General features: G+C 35.3%; 2 protein-coding genes across 2 annotated transcripts; one reads left to right on the top strand and one right to left on the bottom strand.

Moving 5' to 3' along the window:
- Positions 1-1,805: 1,805 nt before the first annotated feature.
- Positions 1,806-7,022, bottom strand: LOC107842720 (FK506-binding protein 2). The gene is made up of 6 exons (XM_016686677.2): positions 6,680-7,022; positions 6,520-6,569; positions 5,566-5,628; positions 4,680-4,770; positions 3,398-3,502; positions 1,806-2,100 (listed from the first exon to the last, which is right to left on the bottom strand). Exons 1-6 carry the CDS (start codon positions 6,897-6,899, stop codon positions 2,024-2,026), a joined length of 606 nt encoding a protein of 201 aa, XP_016542163.1. The 5' UTR covers positions 6,900-7,022; the 3' UTR covers positions 1,806-2,023.
- On the top strand, positions 6,983-10,585 carry LOC107842719 (receptor-like kinase TMK4). Its single transcript, XM_016686676.2, has 2 exons — positions 6,983-9,467; positions 9,746-10,585. Exons 1-2 carry the CDS (start codon positions 7,178-7,180, stop codon positions 10,273-10,275), a joined length of 2,820 nt encoding a protein of 939 aa, XP_016542162.1. The 5' UTR covers positions 6,983-7,177; the 3' UTR covers positions 10,276-10,585.
- The last annotated feature ends 8,464 nt before the right edge of the window (positions 10,586-19,049 follow it).

Raw genomic sequence — 19,049 nt, 5'->3', positions numbered from 1 at the left:
ACAACAAAAAACAACTACAATTTTTACACTTTATATATTAATGATAGAAGAAGCAAAAGGAGCAACAACAAAAGTAAAACAAAAAGGATAAAATCAGCAAAAAAAATTTTAAAAAAATAATAAAAAAAAAGAGTCAAACAAAGCGGCTTAGCTAGCGAAATGGCCAAAAAGTGGTATTTTTAAACATGGGCTATTTTTATGTCTTTTATTTTCGGCAAGAAATTATTTTTGTCCTTCTCCCGAAGAAATTTTGCAAACTTGTAATCATGAAGATTACTATAATTTTCTTTTAATTATGAATAATGTTTTAAAATATATTATTTAATTAAGTGAATATAGTTTATAAAAAATATAAAAATACCTTGATAAAAATCTTATAATTTTTTTTTTTACATAAATTGACTTTGATTCATATAATTTATTTTTTAAAAATGTGTTTTAGCCTAAACCTTTTAGTCTGTTAGAATAAAAATTAACTGTAATAAAAGTTTGATGACAAATTATATAAAATATTTTAAATTATTTATAAAAATTGATACATTTCTATTTCATTCAAATAATTATAAAATCAATCAATTCACTTATTATTATTTTAAAAAAATTAATGAAATCACGTGAAACAGAAAAATGTATCAATATATCAATTAATTAATTAATTAAATTTTTACTCAAATCACGAAGGATTAAAAAATTGAATAGTAAAATTACAAAATAAATTAAAAAATTTATTTTCTACATATGAATTGATCTAAAGTTGATGAAAAGAAATGAGCAAAAAACTGGAAGACGACTGCCAGGGAAAACAAGGGTTTATTAAGAACAGAAGTGGCTGGAGAATTGAGATTATGCGGTGGCCCACATTATAATGTTAATTAAATAATTTCTCACATTTAATTCAAGTTTGTGTAGAGCCCACAATTCACTTTCAATTTCTTGCACAAAATTAAAGATGCTCTCTCTTCTTCATAGTTTTCAATTGAAAAAATAGGTTCATAATCCACGTGTCAAAAAAGTAGTGGAACAACTTGTGCTTCTCTGTAACAAGGGTATCTCACTCATAGTAAAAATTTTCAAAATATCATAAACCAACAAAACTTGATCCCCACAAGCTACGTAAAGACCAAAGCACAACTAGCTAATTTATTTACTAAGACATTGAATGAAGCTTGAATTGATTACCTTTATGACAAGCTAAGGATGATCATTATCTGTGTTGCAATTTGAGGGGTGCAAAATAAAATTATACAATTGTAAGTTTCCTCATATAATATTTTAGCTGATTTATATAGATTTAGATATCTTAGGTAGCATTTTCTTTACTTGTATTAAATCATTTTATCCTTCGGATTGTATACTTCCCTTCAAAATAAGTTGGCCTTCATCGACTTATCACTGTGTTTAAAAAAGTATTTATTGAGGATTTATTTTATTAAATTAATTTTAGTAATTATGTTTTAAAAATATAAATTTGAGTATGTACACACTCTGTGTAGTCATTTAATAATAGAGGTAATATTGAAAGAATACAATAAAATTCTCTTAATTTCATATAGAGGCCAACTAAATTGAAATAAATATTTTTTGAAAGAGGGTAAATTATTTTGAAAAGGAGGAAGTACAAGCAACTCTCCTAAATTACCTTGCGCAGTAACACATGGAAAGGTTTTAATTCCAGTATCCATGTATATAAACAACATCATCCACTACCACTACCGTGCCAGGTACCCTTTTTTTTGAGGTAGGAAAGGAAAAGATAAAACCACCAACGGTACCACAATGTAAAAAGTGATGATGGAAAACCATCCTTGGAGTTCAACGTCCATCCACTTAAACTTTCGCAGAAGAAAGAACTAGTGACAAAAGACTAGTGTAATTTTAATTTTTGGCAGCGACCAATACTTCAGTATATTAATTATCAACGAAGCAAATATAACTAATAGATAGCCTAACATTAACAGATCCTTAGAAGTTCCCTCCTTTCTTGAGCTAATAATTTGAAGCAGTGTGTAGAGACATCGTGAAATCACAGTTCACTATCAGATGTTGATTTCTTTCCGTTCACAGCAACCAGCTCAGTATCGAAGATAAGTGTCGCACCACCTTTAAGTTTGAACGGATATAAAAATATTGAAAGACCATGCTAGCCAACTCAAGGGAAATTTTAGATAACAAAACAAACGGAGAGTACAAAATGCAAGCAAGAAATACAATAAAATTGCATTCTCGAACTTGATAATGGATTATGAATAGATAATTATGTGCTAATTTTATTTGTAGCCCAGCATAACGGTTGTCTAGTTAACAAAAGTCTAAATCATACCTAAATTTTATAAGTGACCTATTACACACTTTAACTATATAAAAGTGATATTATTACCTCCCCATGACCCCCATTCTAAAGCGTGTGTGTTACACTTATTTTAGGGTCCAGCCTATTAAATAACAAAAGTAAACGGCTAAAAATATTAAGGGAAAAAGTATCGTTTCCACCCAAACTATAGTCGAAAATTCGAATCCACACCTAAACTATATAAGTGACATATTACACACCTTAACTATAAAAAAGTGATACTTTTTACTGACGTGGCAGCGCGTGTAAAACACTACACCACATGCAAGTGATGGTAGCCTAACAAGGTATAAATAGTTTCATTTTTTTATAGTTTAGATATATAATAGGTCATTAGTATAATTTAAATATGACTTTGACTTTTCGAGTATAGTTTGAGCTGGAAACAATGCCTCCCATTAAATTTAAGCAACACTAAAACCCGCATGATGAAGAATACGACATAATGCCCCTCCTCAACCCCACCACACCCATCCGCTTTATAGAATATAGAGGTCAATCTGACTTCCCTTTGAGGAAAAACTTTTTCCACGTTTAGCTACTGTAGCAAATCACATGGGAATCAAAAGCAACCCCAACAAACAAGAAATCATTCTGGCGAAGAAAGAACTTTACGATATTTGAAAACATTCTGGAACATTTTTTTGAATTTTTGTTTATTCCAAGTTTTGCAAAATATCCGAGTTGACAAATCGCCCATTTTCCAAAATTCACAAAAAAGAAATATTCACCAAACAATCAATTTTTTGTCAACCTAAAAAGTTTCCAGAACCAGAAATGTATTCAAAATTCTTTTGCAATTTCTCCAAAAATATAAACAAATGCAACCTATTATGTGGAACGGAAGCAATGCCACCTGAAGGAGAGTACATTTATGGCTAACGAAGCGAGGCTATTAAAGCTATTTGTTCAGAACCAGAAATAGACACCACAAAAGTAGTTGATAAGTCCACCAAACGATAATGTATTGTCCAATGCTTGTGGATTATAGCTTTAGCTAATGCTTTAAGCAGAATTTCCAAGTTATTAGAAAACAGCTGATGTTACCTGGGATCTTTGGTGGGGATCCACTCTCGCCATAACCAAGTTTGGCAGGGATTTTCAACTTTCGCTTCTCTCCCACACACATTCCAAGAAGTCCTTGATCCCAACCTGGCAAGGCAACATTCAGTATCACATAGCTTGCTCTGTTCTTTTGTTCAGTAACCTTTCTAGGATAGCTTACCATCATTCACATAATTTTTCTTTCAGAAAATGTAATATTCTATATATCTCTGTCAAAATCTATATATGTCTACAACAACAGCATATCCAGTGTAATCACACAAGTGGTGTATCATCGTAGACCGTGAAAAGTATGATATTTAATGAAACATAGAAGGGAATTTAGAATAGAGAAGCATCAATCTAGTGGGGTATCACCGTAGACTTTGAGAAGTATGATATTTAATGAAACATAGAAGGGAATTCAGAATAGAGAAGCATCAATCTAGTGGGGTATCACCGTATACTTTGAGAAGTATGATATTTAATGAAACATAGAAGGGAATTCAGAATAGAGAAACATAAAGCTAGTGGGGTATCACCGTAGACTCTGAAAAATATGATATTTATTGAAACATAGAAGGGAATTCAGAATAGAGAAACATAAATGTAGCTTTTAGGAACTTATACTACAGACTTTCTTTACTTACTTGAGTAGATGTGTTACCTTAAAGAATAGGAAATAAAAAAGAGTTTTCATACTTCATGAGGAACGAAAAACCTCATATCATTATACAGGCCAACAGTGTAATGATTTCAGTTTGTCGATTCTATTGGCAAGCTAGCTCTTTTGCCTTTTTCTTCTCTCTTGCCAAGTAACAACCAAGCTCTTTTTTTTTCAAATTTTACTTTGGTATGAAGAAAGAATTCCTTTGAACCTGTTTGGTTTATGATAAAGATCTTTGACATATCAACGGAAAATGGTTGAGTTTCCAACGTATAGGGTAAATTTCAAATCGCAAACCCCCCACAAAGTATTAAAAAACCAAATCATCTTGAAAAACAAGAGACAAAAACATTAAGCCATCTTTTGTTTTGTAAGTGCTACATCCATCTGCACACGAATATTCATGCTTATCCTTATCAAGAATTCAGTGGCTTGTCGTCGATAATCTAGCGCCTAATATGCTTCTTATAACTGCAGCCAGTAATCAAAGTGGGAAACCATCAAAGAAGAAAAAGAAAATGCACAAATGCAACGATAACATGTTTGCCATAGTTCCGAAGGATTCAAAATGAATAAATGGTGTAGAATGGGCATTGGTTTAAGGAATCACAACCCAACCTTTAATTACTTGACCACTTCCAAGTTCAAAGTCAATGGGATCATTCCTCTCATAGCTGGAATCAAATACAGTTCCATCTGTAAGTTTTCCCTGCAGGAACATTAAGATATAGGGTGAATCACTTCAACGTTACCTGTAGTTGGGAAAAATCTAAATCAGCCAGACTCTTCCTTAAAGAATACAACAAATTTCTCTGCAACCCTTTCATGTTTGTTTCATCAAATATGCCAATGCTAATGCTGTCACCCTGATTCTTTCATACTTCCTCTGTTCAAATATAACATTTCATTCATACTTCCTCTGTTCAGATATGGCATTTCTTTCATACTTCCTGTGTTCCAATTAATGTGACCTATATTTGGAAAAGGAGGAATATCTCTGTCACATGACATATACTTAACAGTGGGAGGTGGATGATGTAGAGTACTGCAGTTTCAGGAATAGGAAATGTCTAGTAGAATCTCCTCTGTAATTGGACATGTTACAGTATGATGACAGACATTATCTCTAGTGTAAAAGTATGGATCCGGAATTCCCTAAGCTTATCAAGGAAGATGACTGCAAACAGATGAAGAAGGGAAAAGATCTGAATAATCAAGTGAAATCTTTCTCTTCACTAGCCCATTCTTATTCAAACCAATATGCATGAATATAATTCTCCAACATAATTGACAAAAAACCCGGTTATCAATGGAAGGATTTCCCTTTATTTCCTTCGGATATAGGTAATTAAGCATTACCTAAAAGGAGCAAGCACAATAATTTACTGATCTACAAGTAGGGATCACAAGAACTTAGAAGCACCTCACTCTCATGGGTAACTTTCCCTCCGTCCACGATTAGGAGCTTTTAAATAGTTAAAAGTAGAGAAGCATTTCTACTCACACTGTAGTGTACTGAGACCCTATCGCCCTTGTGAGCCTTAAGGTCGCAAGATTTTGGCTTAAGCTGCAACAGGTGGATCAAGAAAACAATAGGTTAGTGCTTTAGACTACACAATCACCAAATGAGGGAGATGTGCAAGCATAACTATCAACATCGAGAAACATAAAAGATTGATTACTCTACAAATGCAGTGTGTAACATCATAATAGTAAAACATTTGAGAAGCAGTAGTCATGAAGATTCCATGAGAGAATCAATAACTTATGCTTTTCCCCAGATAACTGTGGCACTGGATTTTTTAAATATCTGCCCCACTCCATACAAGGAGAAATAGGTTTCAATGTCATGGACACAACAAAAATAATCATTTCACCGCAAGCTGGATCATCAATACATGCAGTTGACAAACTCCATGAGAGATAATACATAGTTATGAACCCCATAGCATGAAAAATATATTTATTTAAACGAGGGACAAGTATGAAATGTAAGATATGCATAACAGAAAGAAACCTTATCTATTCTATCCTATTCACCAACTGTTCTCTGTCAAATACACCTTGTCATCGTAGCTAACCACCATAGGAGACTGGATCTTCATTCTACATTCATGCTCTCTATCCACTCAGGTCACTGAGAATACAGTTTATGCATATTCACGCTTAATGAGGGGATTCACTTGAATTAATTAAAAGCACCACAAATTTCCCCTCTCTCCGTGAGCAGATTCACTCTATACAATTCTGCTAGAGGTAACAGTATAGAGCATTTATGATTCAATTTTCATCTATCACTAGTCTAAAACAGAATATTGAGTGAAATGACGTGCAATCTAAAACTATGCTATTTTTTCATTTTTTTTATTTAAACCTACAAACTAAAACTAGGCCAGAAGCAAGAGATGCAAGGTTTTTTCTTTAGGAATTGGTAATATACAATACTACAAAGTTTTACCTTCACACCGATCTGCAACTCCGCAACATTGCCAGATTTCTTAGCAGTAACTGGAAAATAGAAATCGATCAATGTTTGACTTAGTATTAGATATCCAGCTCAAGAGAAAAGAAAAAAAGAGATTTCATTAACAGATCTCATACAAAAATGAATAGATTACCTACGCTAACCAGAAGAAGAAAAACAAGGAAAATTGAAGCGGCATTGAATGCGCGGCCGAATTCCATTGTCGATTCCGTTTCTTCACACTGCGAATTCTCTTCCTCCCAGTAAATACAAGGGTAGATCCAAAATAAGCCACTACATATCTCCGACGCAATAAAAGAACCAGGTGACCAATCATTATTTTCCACGTCATCAATGCTTGGACAATGCGCCATGTCATCAACAAATGAGCCCAAATTAAACCAAAAGGATCAGCAGTACGGTGTCGTTCTCGAATAGTACAGAGTATTATTTTTTTAAACCAAAAGCTATTATGGGAAGTCTTGGAAAGTTGCCATAAACGATCTCTCGCCATGCATGCCATACGTTCTATGCTTTCCTTCCTTAATTCAAGCATTCAACACAAAGCCAAAACCTTGTCCTCTTTCTCCTCGCTCAGAAACCCTAATTGCCCGAACAATGAGGTGAGAGAAAAAGAGAAAGGTAAGTTACAATGGGCAAGAAGAAGTACAAATTCTATGAAAATATTCCCTGCTGCCTCCTCCTCTTCTTCCGCCTCATATTGGTTGCCTCAGCCGATGAGTTATCCGTCGTCGTACGTGATGGTTCCGCCGATGATGCCTCCATCATGGCTAAATTGGCAAAGTCTCTTATACCAACACCAGCCGGCTGGTCAGGTTCCAATGTATGTAAATGGTCAGGCGTGTCATGCGACTCCTCAGGCAGGGTTTCTTCAATTAATCTCATATCAAAATCAGTGGGAGGTCAATTACCACCAGATCTTAATCAACTTTCTAATCTTCAAACCCTTAATATCCAAAAGAACCGCCTTTCAGGTTCGTTACCTCTTTTATCAAACCTTTCTTCACTTCAAGATGTTCACCTTGATAACAATAACTTTACGTCCGTTCCTCCTAAATTCCTTTCGGGGCTAACAAATTTACAGCATTTTAGCATTGATGACAATCCTAGTCTTCCTCCATGGACAATTCCTAATAGTTTGACGGACTCATCATCCTTGGCTGATTTTTCAGCATCTAATGCTAATATCATTGGTCAAATTCCAGACATTTTTGGGTCATTCCCAAGTTTGGAGAATTTGAGACTTTCATATAATAATATTACGGGGTTCTTGCCGTCTTCTTTTGCTAAGTCTGGCATCCAAAACTTAATACTTAATAACCAGAAGTTTGGGCTTTCAGGCGGGATTGATGTTCTTGGTTCAATGGAACAGTTAACTCAGGTTTGGATCCATGTTAATAAGTTTACAGGGCCAATTCCTAATCTTTCTCGTTGTAATAATTTGGTCGATCTTCAGCTTCGCGATAATACCTTAACTGGAGCAATTCCTGCTTCTCTAATTTCCCTTCCTAAGCTGGCTAACGTTTCTTTGCAAAATAACGTATTTTTAGGTCCAATGCCAGTTTTCAAATCAAGTGTCCAGGTGAGTCTTGGAAACACGAACCATTTTTGTAATCCTGTTCCAGGACCATGTGATCCACAGGTAACTGTATTGCTTGATGTTGCTGGAGCAGTGGGTTGTCCAATGACACTGGCCGAATCTTGGTCAGGGAATAATCCTTGTAAAGGTTGGAACTATATTACATGTGATGCAAAGGGAAGTGTGACTGTAATCAATTTTGCAAAACAGAATTGGGTCGGTACAATATCTCCTGCTGTTGCTAATCTCACCGGTCTCAAATCATTGGTGATGAATGATAATAATCTCACTGGCCCTATTCCTGTCGGTCTCGCCAGTTTAGTAGAGCTGCAGCTTGTGGATGTTTCCAACAACAATATTTCGGGCAAGATCCCAAAATTTCGTTCGGATGTCATCGTGAAAACGTCTGGTAATCCCTTTATGGGGAAAGATTTGCCCCCAAGTGCTCCACTTGGAAGATCAAGTCCAAGTTCGTCTGGTGGTGGGACAGATAATTCACCTTCTGCAGCAAAACATGAACATAAATCTTCCTTCTCTACATGGGTTGTTGTTGCTATTGTTATTGCTGCTGTTGCCTTACTCCTGATTTTGTTCTTGGTAATATATAAATACAAGAGTAATCCAACATCAAAATTGAGTAGAGGCAAGGAGCAAAAATTGAAGAATGGTTCACCTAAAAATGTAAATGGTTATGGAGCAATTCCAAGCGCGGCCAGTCAAAGTAGTGCTGCAAACAGTGAAATATATGTTTATGATGGTGGGAATGTAACCATCCCAGTGGAACTTCTGCGAGAAGCGACAAACAATTTCAATGAAGAAAATATATTGGGACGTGGTGGGTTTGGGATTGTTTACAAAGGTAAACTCCATCATGGAACAGAGATTGCTGTGAAGAGGATGGAAGCTTCTATAGCGAGTAACAAGGGTCTGAACGAATTCAAAGCTGAAATCGAGGTACTCACAAAGGTTAAGCACAGACACTTGGTGGCACTTCATGGGTTTTGTGTCAATGGATATGAGAGGCTTTTAGTATATGAGTACATGCCACAAGGGACATTAGGCCAGCACTTATTCGATCATGATCAATTGGGATTTCTGCCCCTCACTTGGAAGCAAAGAATAACAATAGCGCTAGACGTTGCCAGAGGGGTAGAGTATCTCCATGGTTTGGCACAACAGAGCTTCATACATAGAGATCTAAAACCTTCTAACGTACTTCTTGATGATGACATGAGGGCTAAGGTCTCCGATTTTGGATTAGTTAAAAATGCACCTGATGGGAAGTACTCTGTCGAGACGAGGCTAGCAGGAACTTTTGGGTATCTTGCACCAGAGTATGCTTGTATGTACAACACCCCTTTTATATTGCATGAATTAGTTCAAATTTAACCTCTGACTTACCATAGAATAAACAAAGTAACTATATGTCTAACTTGTTCTAATTCGATAATTAAGTTAAAATGCACGACTAGCTTAACTATCCCTAATAAAACGAATTGATTCTTTTAACCTTCCATAGTATTTGATTAGGAAAATGATTATATATATGCTGTTGATACATGTTAAATTTACACATGCTAAATATATAATTCTCATGGCATCTCTGTCTGTTGGAACTAGCCACTGGAAGAGTGACTACAAAGATTGATGTCTTCGCCTTTGGAGTGATATTGATGGAGATTCTCACGGGGCGAAAAGCACTTGATGACAACTTGCCAGAAGACAGAAGTCATTTAGTCGCATGGTTTAGAAAGGTGGTTGTGAACAAAGAGAACATTGTAGGAGTACTAGACCCAACTCTGGATCCAGACGAGGAAACTTACCAGAGCATATGCAAAGTAGCAGAGCTAGCAGGACATTGCGCAGCTAGGGAACCATCTCAGAGACCAGATATGGGACACGCGGTTAATGTCTTAGCTCCTCTGGTAGAGCAATGGACTCCCACTGCTAATACTGGAGACGATAGTTTCAATATTGACTTCAATATGAGCCTTCCTCAAGCCCTGCAAAGATGGAAAGCTAATGACGATTCCATGCTCTCTGAAGACACGTATACTTCATCCTCAACGACTTCAAAGTCCATAACAGCAATCAGGAAGGTGTCAGAAACAGAGAAAAACACACTTAGTTATACAAAGGAAAACCAGTAAGTATTGTATAGATACTTTAAATTGCGAGGCAAAGACGTGTATATTAATGCCAAGGAACTGATAACATAGATATGCACCTTTCTGTCTCATTTTCCTTTCTTCAAACAAAAAATATCTAATTAATTTCACTGCTCATAGAATTTATTTTCTGCTCAATTATGGATCAGGTAGACATTTGAGTTGTCGATTTTGATTCCCTGATAAGAAAAACTGATGTTGGGAAGGAGGAGGTACCAGAATGTTGCATACTAACATGACTGAGAATTGAGATTATAAGCACGATTATGTAGCCATTACAAAATTTACGCGTGGCGACCATTGGGAATGACTTAATATATACTATATATATACTCTCTCATTTAATTTATTGTCCTATTTCCTTTTTTAATCTATTTTAAAAAAGAGTATCTATTTTTCTTTTTGACAATTCTTAAATTCTAACTTTCCACACGATATATTTAAGAGTTCAGACTACAAATAAAGATCATTTTGGATATTCTACATATGTTTAATTTAAGAAAAAATGATCAAATTTACCCATCTACTTTGAAAAAATGGCTAAATATACCCTTCATCTTATTTTGGTGTCAAATTTATCTTGTTGTCATACTTTAAGGTGAAATTTACAAATTAGCTAAATATACCCTTCGTCATATTTTGTGGCCAAGTTTACTCTTGATTTTCATAATTTGGGGGTAATATTTACTCTCATTGTTAAGAAACTGTTCACATATACCCTTTCTTTAGTTAAAAAAAAACCAAATCAACATTAAATTGCCTAATTTTTTAAAATAAATTACACCATAATCTAATTCACCTGATCCGACCCATAAAACATACACAAACAAATATACCCCTCCCGCAATTCTGTTGGGGGGTATATTTAAAATCTAGTTAAAAAAAAATTTGGATTGAAATTAAAAATTTATACCTAAAGTTTGAAAACGTCCCAAAGTTTGAAGTTGGTACTACAAGCCAAAATTTATGAGCCATGTACTGATAAATATCTAGTGGCTTAATCTTACCAAAAGAATTTGACCAACAGAACTGAAGGGCGTATGCGTATATTTTTTTTTTTTTGTGGCTTGAGTCGAACCAGACGGGTTAAATTAAGGTGTATTTTATTTTTTAAAAATGGGTCATTTCACATTGATTTGAGCTTTTCTATTAATAAAGTGTACGTATGAAATGGTTCTTAACAACAAGGGTGAATTTGCCCCACAAACTATGGCGAAAGATATAATTAGTCAATTTTTCTAAGTAGAAGGGTAAATTTAGCACCAAAGTATGATAGTGTCACGACCCGAATCAGGGCCTAGTTATAACGGGTATCTCAAGTTCACCATGGATCGGAAACCGCATGGATCGGAAACCGCCCCCCACCCCCTTAACCTAACTACAAGAGCACAGTAATAATAATAAAGCGGAAGCCAATCAAGATATCAATAAAAGATAAATAGGTCAAATGAAAGTTCTAAGAGACAAAACCAATAATCCAACTCACACTAGTCCATAAAAGCCTCTAAAACGGAAATACCAACTGAGTCGGGATATGTCTCTGACTATGACCAAAAGGGAAATCCAAAATACTATAACAGTAATGAAACTAATGAAATGACCAGGTCTTTTGAAAAATGGAAACTCACCACTTCACAGCAAATTTATAGGAGTACTCAGCCACCAAGCGCTGCACGGGTGCAATAAAAAACCCTTCGGACCCTACATCATGAAACAATGTAGCATTCAAGGATTGTCAGTGGGGTAAACATTGGCATGTAACTCCAAAAAAGTGATAAAATAACGTCAATGCCATAAACAAGTCAAAACCATATGCATAATAATTATATATACATATATAGGATGCCGGAATACGAACAAGGGTCATGAACATGTGAGTTTAAACCATTAACCTGAACTATATAGCTCCTCCGTCCTAAAGGCACCCACGAGCTATACGGGTTCAACTCCCTCTATTGAAAGCGACCCAATGTGTTTTAACTGCACGAACCAAGAAATCCGAAGGAAGGGCTAAAGACACCAAGACTCTAGCCATTCCAAAAATATAATATGTGAACTAAGCACACGGTTATATAGATACCCACGTCGGCAAACGTAGTTTTCAGTGTTAGTTCCCTCGAGACTACACCTTCAGGATGAGCTACATAATTTTCTTAAGCCCAATTTAAAACAGTTTGCACATAAGCCCAACCATTAACCAGAAGTCTTATATTAAGACATTTATCACTTGGTATCGTCATACCAATTATGATTGCAAGCTTATATAATCATGCCAAACCAATCAATGTCACCATTCGCTCTCAAGTTCTATTTTTAAATTCAAACCATGGACACCAAGGACTTTTGAAATCTATTTAAACCAATTATCCATTAATGCAATGTAATGGGTTCATATATAAGTTGAATTACGCAATTATCCATGTTCAAAAACCAAATTTACAAAATGGGTTGGGGTTGATGCCATTACCAAGCCAAAAAGTCATCAATTTGGGAAAATCCATGTTCCCCATTTCAATTTCCATAATAATTTACCCAATTAGTCCAAAAATCATAAATTTAAAGCATAAATCATTAATTTAAATCATGAAAAAAGTAGTTCAAGTGATACCAATAAAAATCCCTCAACCCAATTTCAAATCCATCAATCTAAAACACATGGATAATGATTAAATAAGTGTCACAATATAAAATTAAAGTTTGAAATTGAGATACATGCCTGAAATACATAAGAAATTAAAGTCAATTCAAAGTTTGGAGCCCGAATTTACTGTAAACCCCTTTAATGTTCTTGGGTTTTGAGTTTGAGAGAGAGAAAGAGAATTATTTGATCTTTAAAAATTGAAGAGAATGAGGTTATTTTATGTTTAAAGATTGTACAGGGGGTAAAAAACCCAAAAGCCCCTCATCCCAAGTGAAAAACAAAAACTAGACAAAATTAAAACATCGCGTGGCACACCGTTATCGTGGAGGTAGCCTCCTTACCACACCAATATCGCCGAAGCTAACCTCTGTGGCAAGTCAATATCGCAACCCTCACTACCTCGGGGTCCCAAATGACACCAAACCCCTTCCGAAAATCTTAAAACTTTCTCAAATTACCCTTTTAACATTCCTAGACATAATTCAAGTCAAAATTTGACATTATAAATACAGGAGGGTAAAAAATAAAATGATTAAAATTTTTAGGGGCCTTACACTATCTCCACTCCTTAGGATCATTCATCCCTAAATGATGAGTTAGGCTTTTTTTTTACCAAAACATTAGCAAGAATGCACCAGAATCAAATGATAAATTTCAAAATATGATAAGAGTAAAACGAAACTTATACCTCAAGCAGTCTCATCCAAACGGGAAGCAAGAATGGGTATTTGGCCTTCATATCTTCCTCAGCTTCCCATGTAGCTTCTTCTACTTTTTGATTTCTCCAAAGGACTTTTACCAAAGCTACATCTTTCGTCATTGATCAACGAACTTGCTTATCCAATATCTCAACTGATACCTTATAAGACAAGGAATCCATAACACCAATATCCTTAACCAACACTATCAAGGAAGGATCACCCACATACTTTTTCAGCATAGACACATGGAAAATAGGGTGAATAGAAGCCAACCTTTCTAGTAACTCTAACTCATAAGCGACATTCCTAATCCTTCTTACAACTTGATATGGACCAATATACTGGGGACTAATGTAATACCCCAAAAGTACACCCTATATGCGACACGGTGCCTACAGCCCCAAAGGACCACAAGCTAACCCATGTTGGTATCTATTGTGAGCTCTGAATAAAATAACAAAGAACCTATGCGGAATTTAACTAAAACTCCATAAGGTTTTAATAAATGAAAATGATACTGAATCATGGTTCCAAAATGTCTACCAATAGACTGGAAATACTAATAAAAATGACCAATAATATCGACTGAAATTGACTAATTGTCTGTACTAATCTGAAAGCCTATAAACTAACTGAATGTGAAGTTAATGGGACAAGCCCCCAACTAACTCTGACTGACTACTAGATTGAAAGACTAAAATAACAAAATTGGTCCTAGAAGTATAAGAACTCACCACTGCTACTGCTGCTGATGCGCTGGAATATCTAAGTGCAATCGGGAACCTGAGAGTTCGAACCTAAGATATAAGACACATAGTGCAAAAAATGAGTATACGATCAGTACTTTGAATGTACTGGTATACTAAATGAGGTTAGGCTAATATGCATGGCTCATGTACATGTATAATAACTGATTAAATGAATAACATTAGATAACTGATGAACAACATGCATAGAAACTGTAAAATCTAAGGATGTATGACCAAGCATATGACACAATACTGAAATAGTCTGTGAACTGAAAGCACTAAAATTTGATGACTAATCAACTGATAACTGTATGCTACGGTCAATAAAAAACCTAAACTAAACTATACTAAAGACTAGACTGAAATTGTGGGAGCTAGCTATAACTGACATGCCCCAATATATATTATCAGGGTCCAACCTGTAACCCTAGTTGGAATAGTGTCAGTATCGTGCCACAGGTACTAACAATGGCTACGTGGTTCCACTAATGTGATGTCCCAAAGAACTAGGGTGTCATGGCTATCTGATGGGGGACCCCTCAAAGTCTACGGTGGCGCTGTAGGTCCGAAACTCAGAGACTGCTACTAACGTCTCATGCCTACTGATAGGGGAGACAAATGCCTCACTTCTACTGTCAAGAGAGACGTCATCCCTATGTTCACTCGGTGCTAAGTGTTACTCCCAACTGAATGACACTGACTATTAGACTGAACTGAGTTTAACTGATTATGAGCTCTGCTAGTGCTCATTAAATAATAATAATTAAGAAACTAACTATGGTCATAGTTTATCTAAAATCATTTTGAGGACACTGAAGTATGAAGACAGCTAAATTTTAGGTATTCATACCCCCAGGACTCGATAACATTAACAACATGATCATACTAAAACTTTGAGGACATCACATGTAGTCCATATTCAAAACTCATTCTTTGAGGCATTTCATCAAATACTTGCAATGCATGGCTTAACATGGGAATGGTCTTAAACATGTAGTATTTGTAGCATGATTTTGATACTAAATCATCAATTAAGGCTTACATCAGTGAACAACACCATTCAAACATGTAGGGTTTAATCATGACAACAATTTCGAGTAAACATGATCTAAAATTCTAAATTCATGAAAGTTCATGGACATAATTCATAAAAATATGTAAAGATCATACTTTTAAACTTGATATTGGGTTCTTGGACTTCATGGGTGAAAAGGGCCCATGGATGAACATCTAACATACCTTAATTGAAGAATTTGTGAGGGTTCTTAGTAGTTTTATTGAAACTTGAACTTGAATCTTAAAGAGCTAGGGTTTGTTCTTGAGAGAGAATGGTTTTCAATTAAGAGAGTTTGAGTAAAAGATGATCAAATATACCATTTAGGGCTTTAATCCCGTGTTATGGACCTATTCGGTGAAGGAAAAATGACCTATTTTCACAAAAAAATGTAGAACAAAACTGAAAAAAATGTATGGACCATATTGGGTAGGGCGCTGCGGGCTCCCCCAATATTAGACTGGGTAAGGCGCCGCGGGCTAATACCATCCGCTGCTGTTTTAGAAGTCTAAACATGCCCTTAAGTTTGTCCAAAAATTCCAGAACTCACCCGAGATGTACTATTGACTTCACCGATTATGAATCAACTTAAAAACTAACTCTCCGATGTCAGGAAGGTGAAAAATTAATTCATCGAAGTTTGAGGGCTTTAGAATTGACTAAGTCTTAACACTTGTTAAATATTCTAAGTCTTCGACCCCTTTTTACATGCAAGAGTGAGCTGAAATGAGATTAGGATCTCATGGGGTCTTACAACTGAGCTTTCCTTTTTTCCCAAACTGGCATGCCTTAAATCCTATTGGGGAGGACTGGTACCCGTAATCGAGGAGTCCCGGGAGAACCAGCTCATAACCTTATACTTTCCATCATAACTCTATGACAAGCCAAAATTCGGACAATATCATGTCGCATATAAAAGGAAATAATCACCTGTATAAGCTCGAGCACACATATATATGTATATACAATACTTGGCCGTTGGAGCCATCACGTCTATTAACAAAACACCACCTTGACTGTACATTAGGTCTACAAAGCCTCTAGATAATACACAGAGTTTAACTAAGGTCAGGACACACCCCACTATATAACTAACTTCTATGCAATACCAAAAGTGATTGGATATGACACGGAAATCCCCGAAGCAAATTGGAGCTCACCAAAAGTAGCTGGATATCCTGGCTCCTACTTATGCGGTGTATGAGCTGAGGTACCTGTGCCTGCAGCATGAAATGTAGGTCCCCCATGGGGGATGTCAGTACGAAATATGTACTTAGTATGTAGAGCTGTAGATAATCACATATGATATTGGAGTCATAATAGCACATGGATCTTGTTTGAGTAATCGAATACCTTCTGACATTCATTAGTGCAATAAATATGTAAGATTTGGAAGAAAAGTAAGTATTGGAATGTCTTGACATCTTATAGGGTGGAAACAAGTTTATTGGTAACGTTGGACATCATACAAAACCATTATGGATCACATATTATTGAATAACTTTGGAAACTTTCTTAATAGAACAATTGTTCACTTTCATGCCAAAGACATGGTATAGAGTATGCTTTACATACCTGACTGTCAACCTTTAAAACTATTCCCAAATGGACTTCCCGCCTTTTCAGATTACTTATCTATAATGAACATATATAGCAATCTAGTATTAGTAACCAAATGTCACAATTCAATTATTTGAATTCACCAAATTAGTGGTTAAGTAGTAAGCCTTAATTACACCATGAAGGGTGTCACTTTAACCCTCTTATACTCTAATTACATTCACATGCCATGCATATTCATACAACATCCTCCACTATCAAGTTTGGATTCATTTATCCTTCTAACCAATCCATTAAACCAAATTGAGCAATAGACATAAATAATTATCAATTCAATAGTATATCACTATATCCACCTTCCATAACTCAATTATCATATCCACCTTCAACAATTCAATACAACCAAACCATGCAAAATAGTCCATAACCTTATTTCCATCACCTTTCAATAACAACCAATACATATAATCCTCCATCACATATATACATATGGAAAAGAACAAAGGAAAACAATATTCATACCTTAGAATTCACCTCTTGATTATGAAATCATGTTTGAACAAATAATAGGTACCGATCGAAGCTCTTGAGATGACAAACGCAGTTATCGGTTACTTTGGAATTTCTACGGTTGAATCAAAAGTAATTTAAAGGTTAAATTTGGATAGGGTTTGTTCTTTCTCAATGATTGATGATGAAAATGAGTTTTTGAACTCATATACATGTATATATACACATACTCCCGTCCATAATATAATAAGAAATGACCAAAATGCCTTTAAAATTTAAATAATGTCAAATCTGTCCTTTGGTGGACTGTTTTGATAAGCTAAAGTAGATCGACCATAAATCTTTGCTCTGATATCAGATTTAGGTGAAATTGATATTTTTGGAAGGATAATTCAAAGGGATTTCATTTCATATTAAGTAGGCCACCCAGTTCATCCTGTACAAGGAGTTATGGTCATTTGAAGTTGACCCTAAAAATCTATTTTGATAGGCTGAAGTAAAATGAGTATAACTCTTTACTCAATGTTGTATTTGGTTGAAACCAATTGAATTAGAAAGAAGACTCAAAGATCTTTCTTTTCATAGGTCGTAACTCTCCCAGTTCATTATATTAAGGGAGTTATGGTCATTCGAAATTGACCCAAAAATTTGGCTGGCCTCAGTAGTTTATGTACAGGAAATTTTCCTGCACATTTACTATTCCCAAATATCTCGGCCACCATTTTATAGTTTCGAACGTGCTCGATTATATCTGAAACCTATACATTTTTGGAAATTTTTATATCGTTGGAAATCTTATTCAATAACCTTAGCATGGAACCATCGACAGGCAAATTCCGGTATAAATAAAATAAAAAAATTAATTCCATATAAATAAGTCCAATACACGTACTTGAATACGCCAATACACGTACTTGAATATGGAGTGTTACATCCTTTCCCCCTTTATGACATTCGTCCTCGAATTTTAGCATAGTTATTCAACCGAAACAAGTTCAAGTCCATCATTAATATTCATATCATCACATAAATACTATGCATATATATAAAAAACTTACTTGTTAATGTTATAACTCCGTTTCTTGAACTTCCTTTCATCTTTGAACAAATAAGGGTACTTAGATTTCATTACTTTCTCAGCTTCCCATGTAATCTCTTCCCTTTGATGATTTCTCCAACGTACTTTCACAGATGCTATCTCTTTATTTCTCATCTTCTTAACTTGGCGATCTGGAATAGTAATAGGCACTTCCTCATAGGTAAGATCTTCTGCAACTTGTACATCTTCAGTAGAAGTGATATGTGATAGATCTTTGATGCACTTTAGAAGCATTGACACATGAAATACCGGATGTACTGATGAGAGCTCTTGGGGTAGCTCTAATTCATATGCAACTTGTCCAAACCTTAGAGTGATCTTATACGGGCCTATATAACGTGGACTCAACTTCCCTTTCTTGCCAAATCTCACTACCCCTTTTATTGGTGATACCTTCAAAAATACCCAATCACCTATAGAAAACTCTAGCCCTCTCCTTCTA

This window comes from Capsicum annuum, chromosome 9, assembly GCF_002878395.1.
Source record: "Capsicum annuum cultivar UCD-10X-F1 chromosome 9, UCD10Xv1.1, whole genome shotgun sequence".
In the NCBI taxonomy this organism is placed as follows: domain Eukaryota; kingdom Viridiplantae; phylum Streptophyta; class Magnoliopsida; order Solanales; family Solanaceae; genus Capsicum; species Capsicum annuum.
This window is presented reverse-complemented; position numbering and strand designations above follow the sequence as displayed.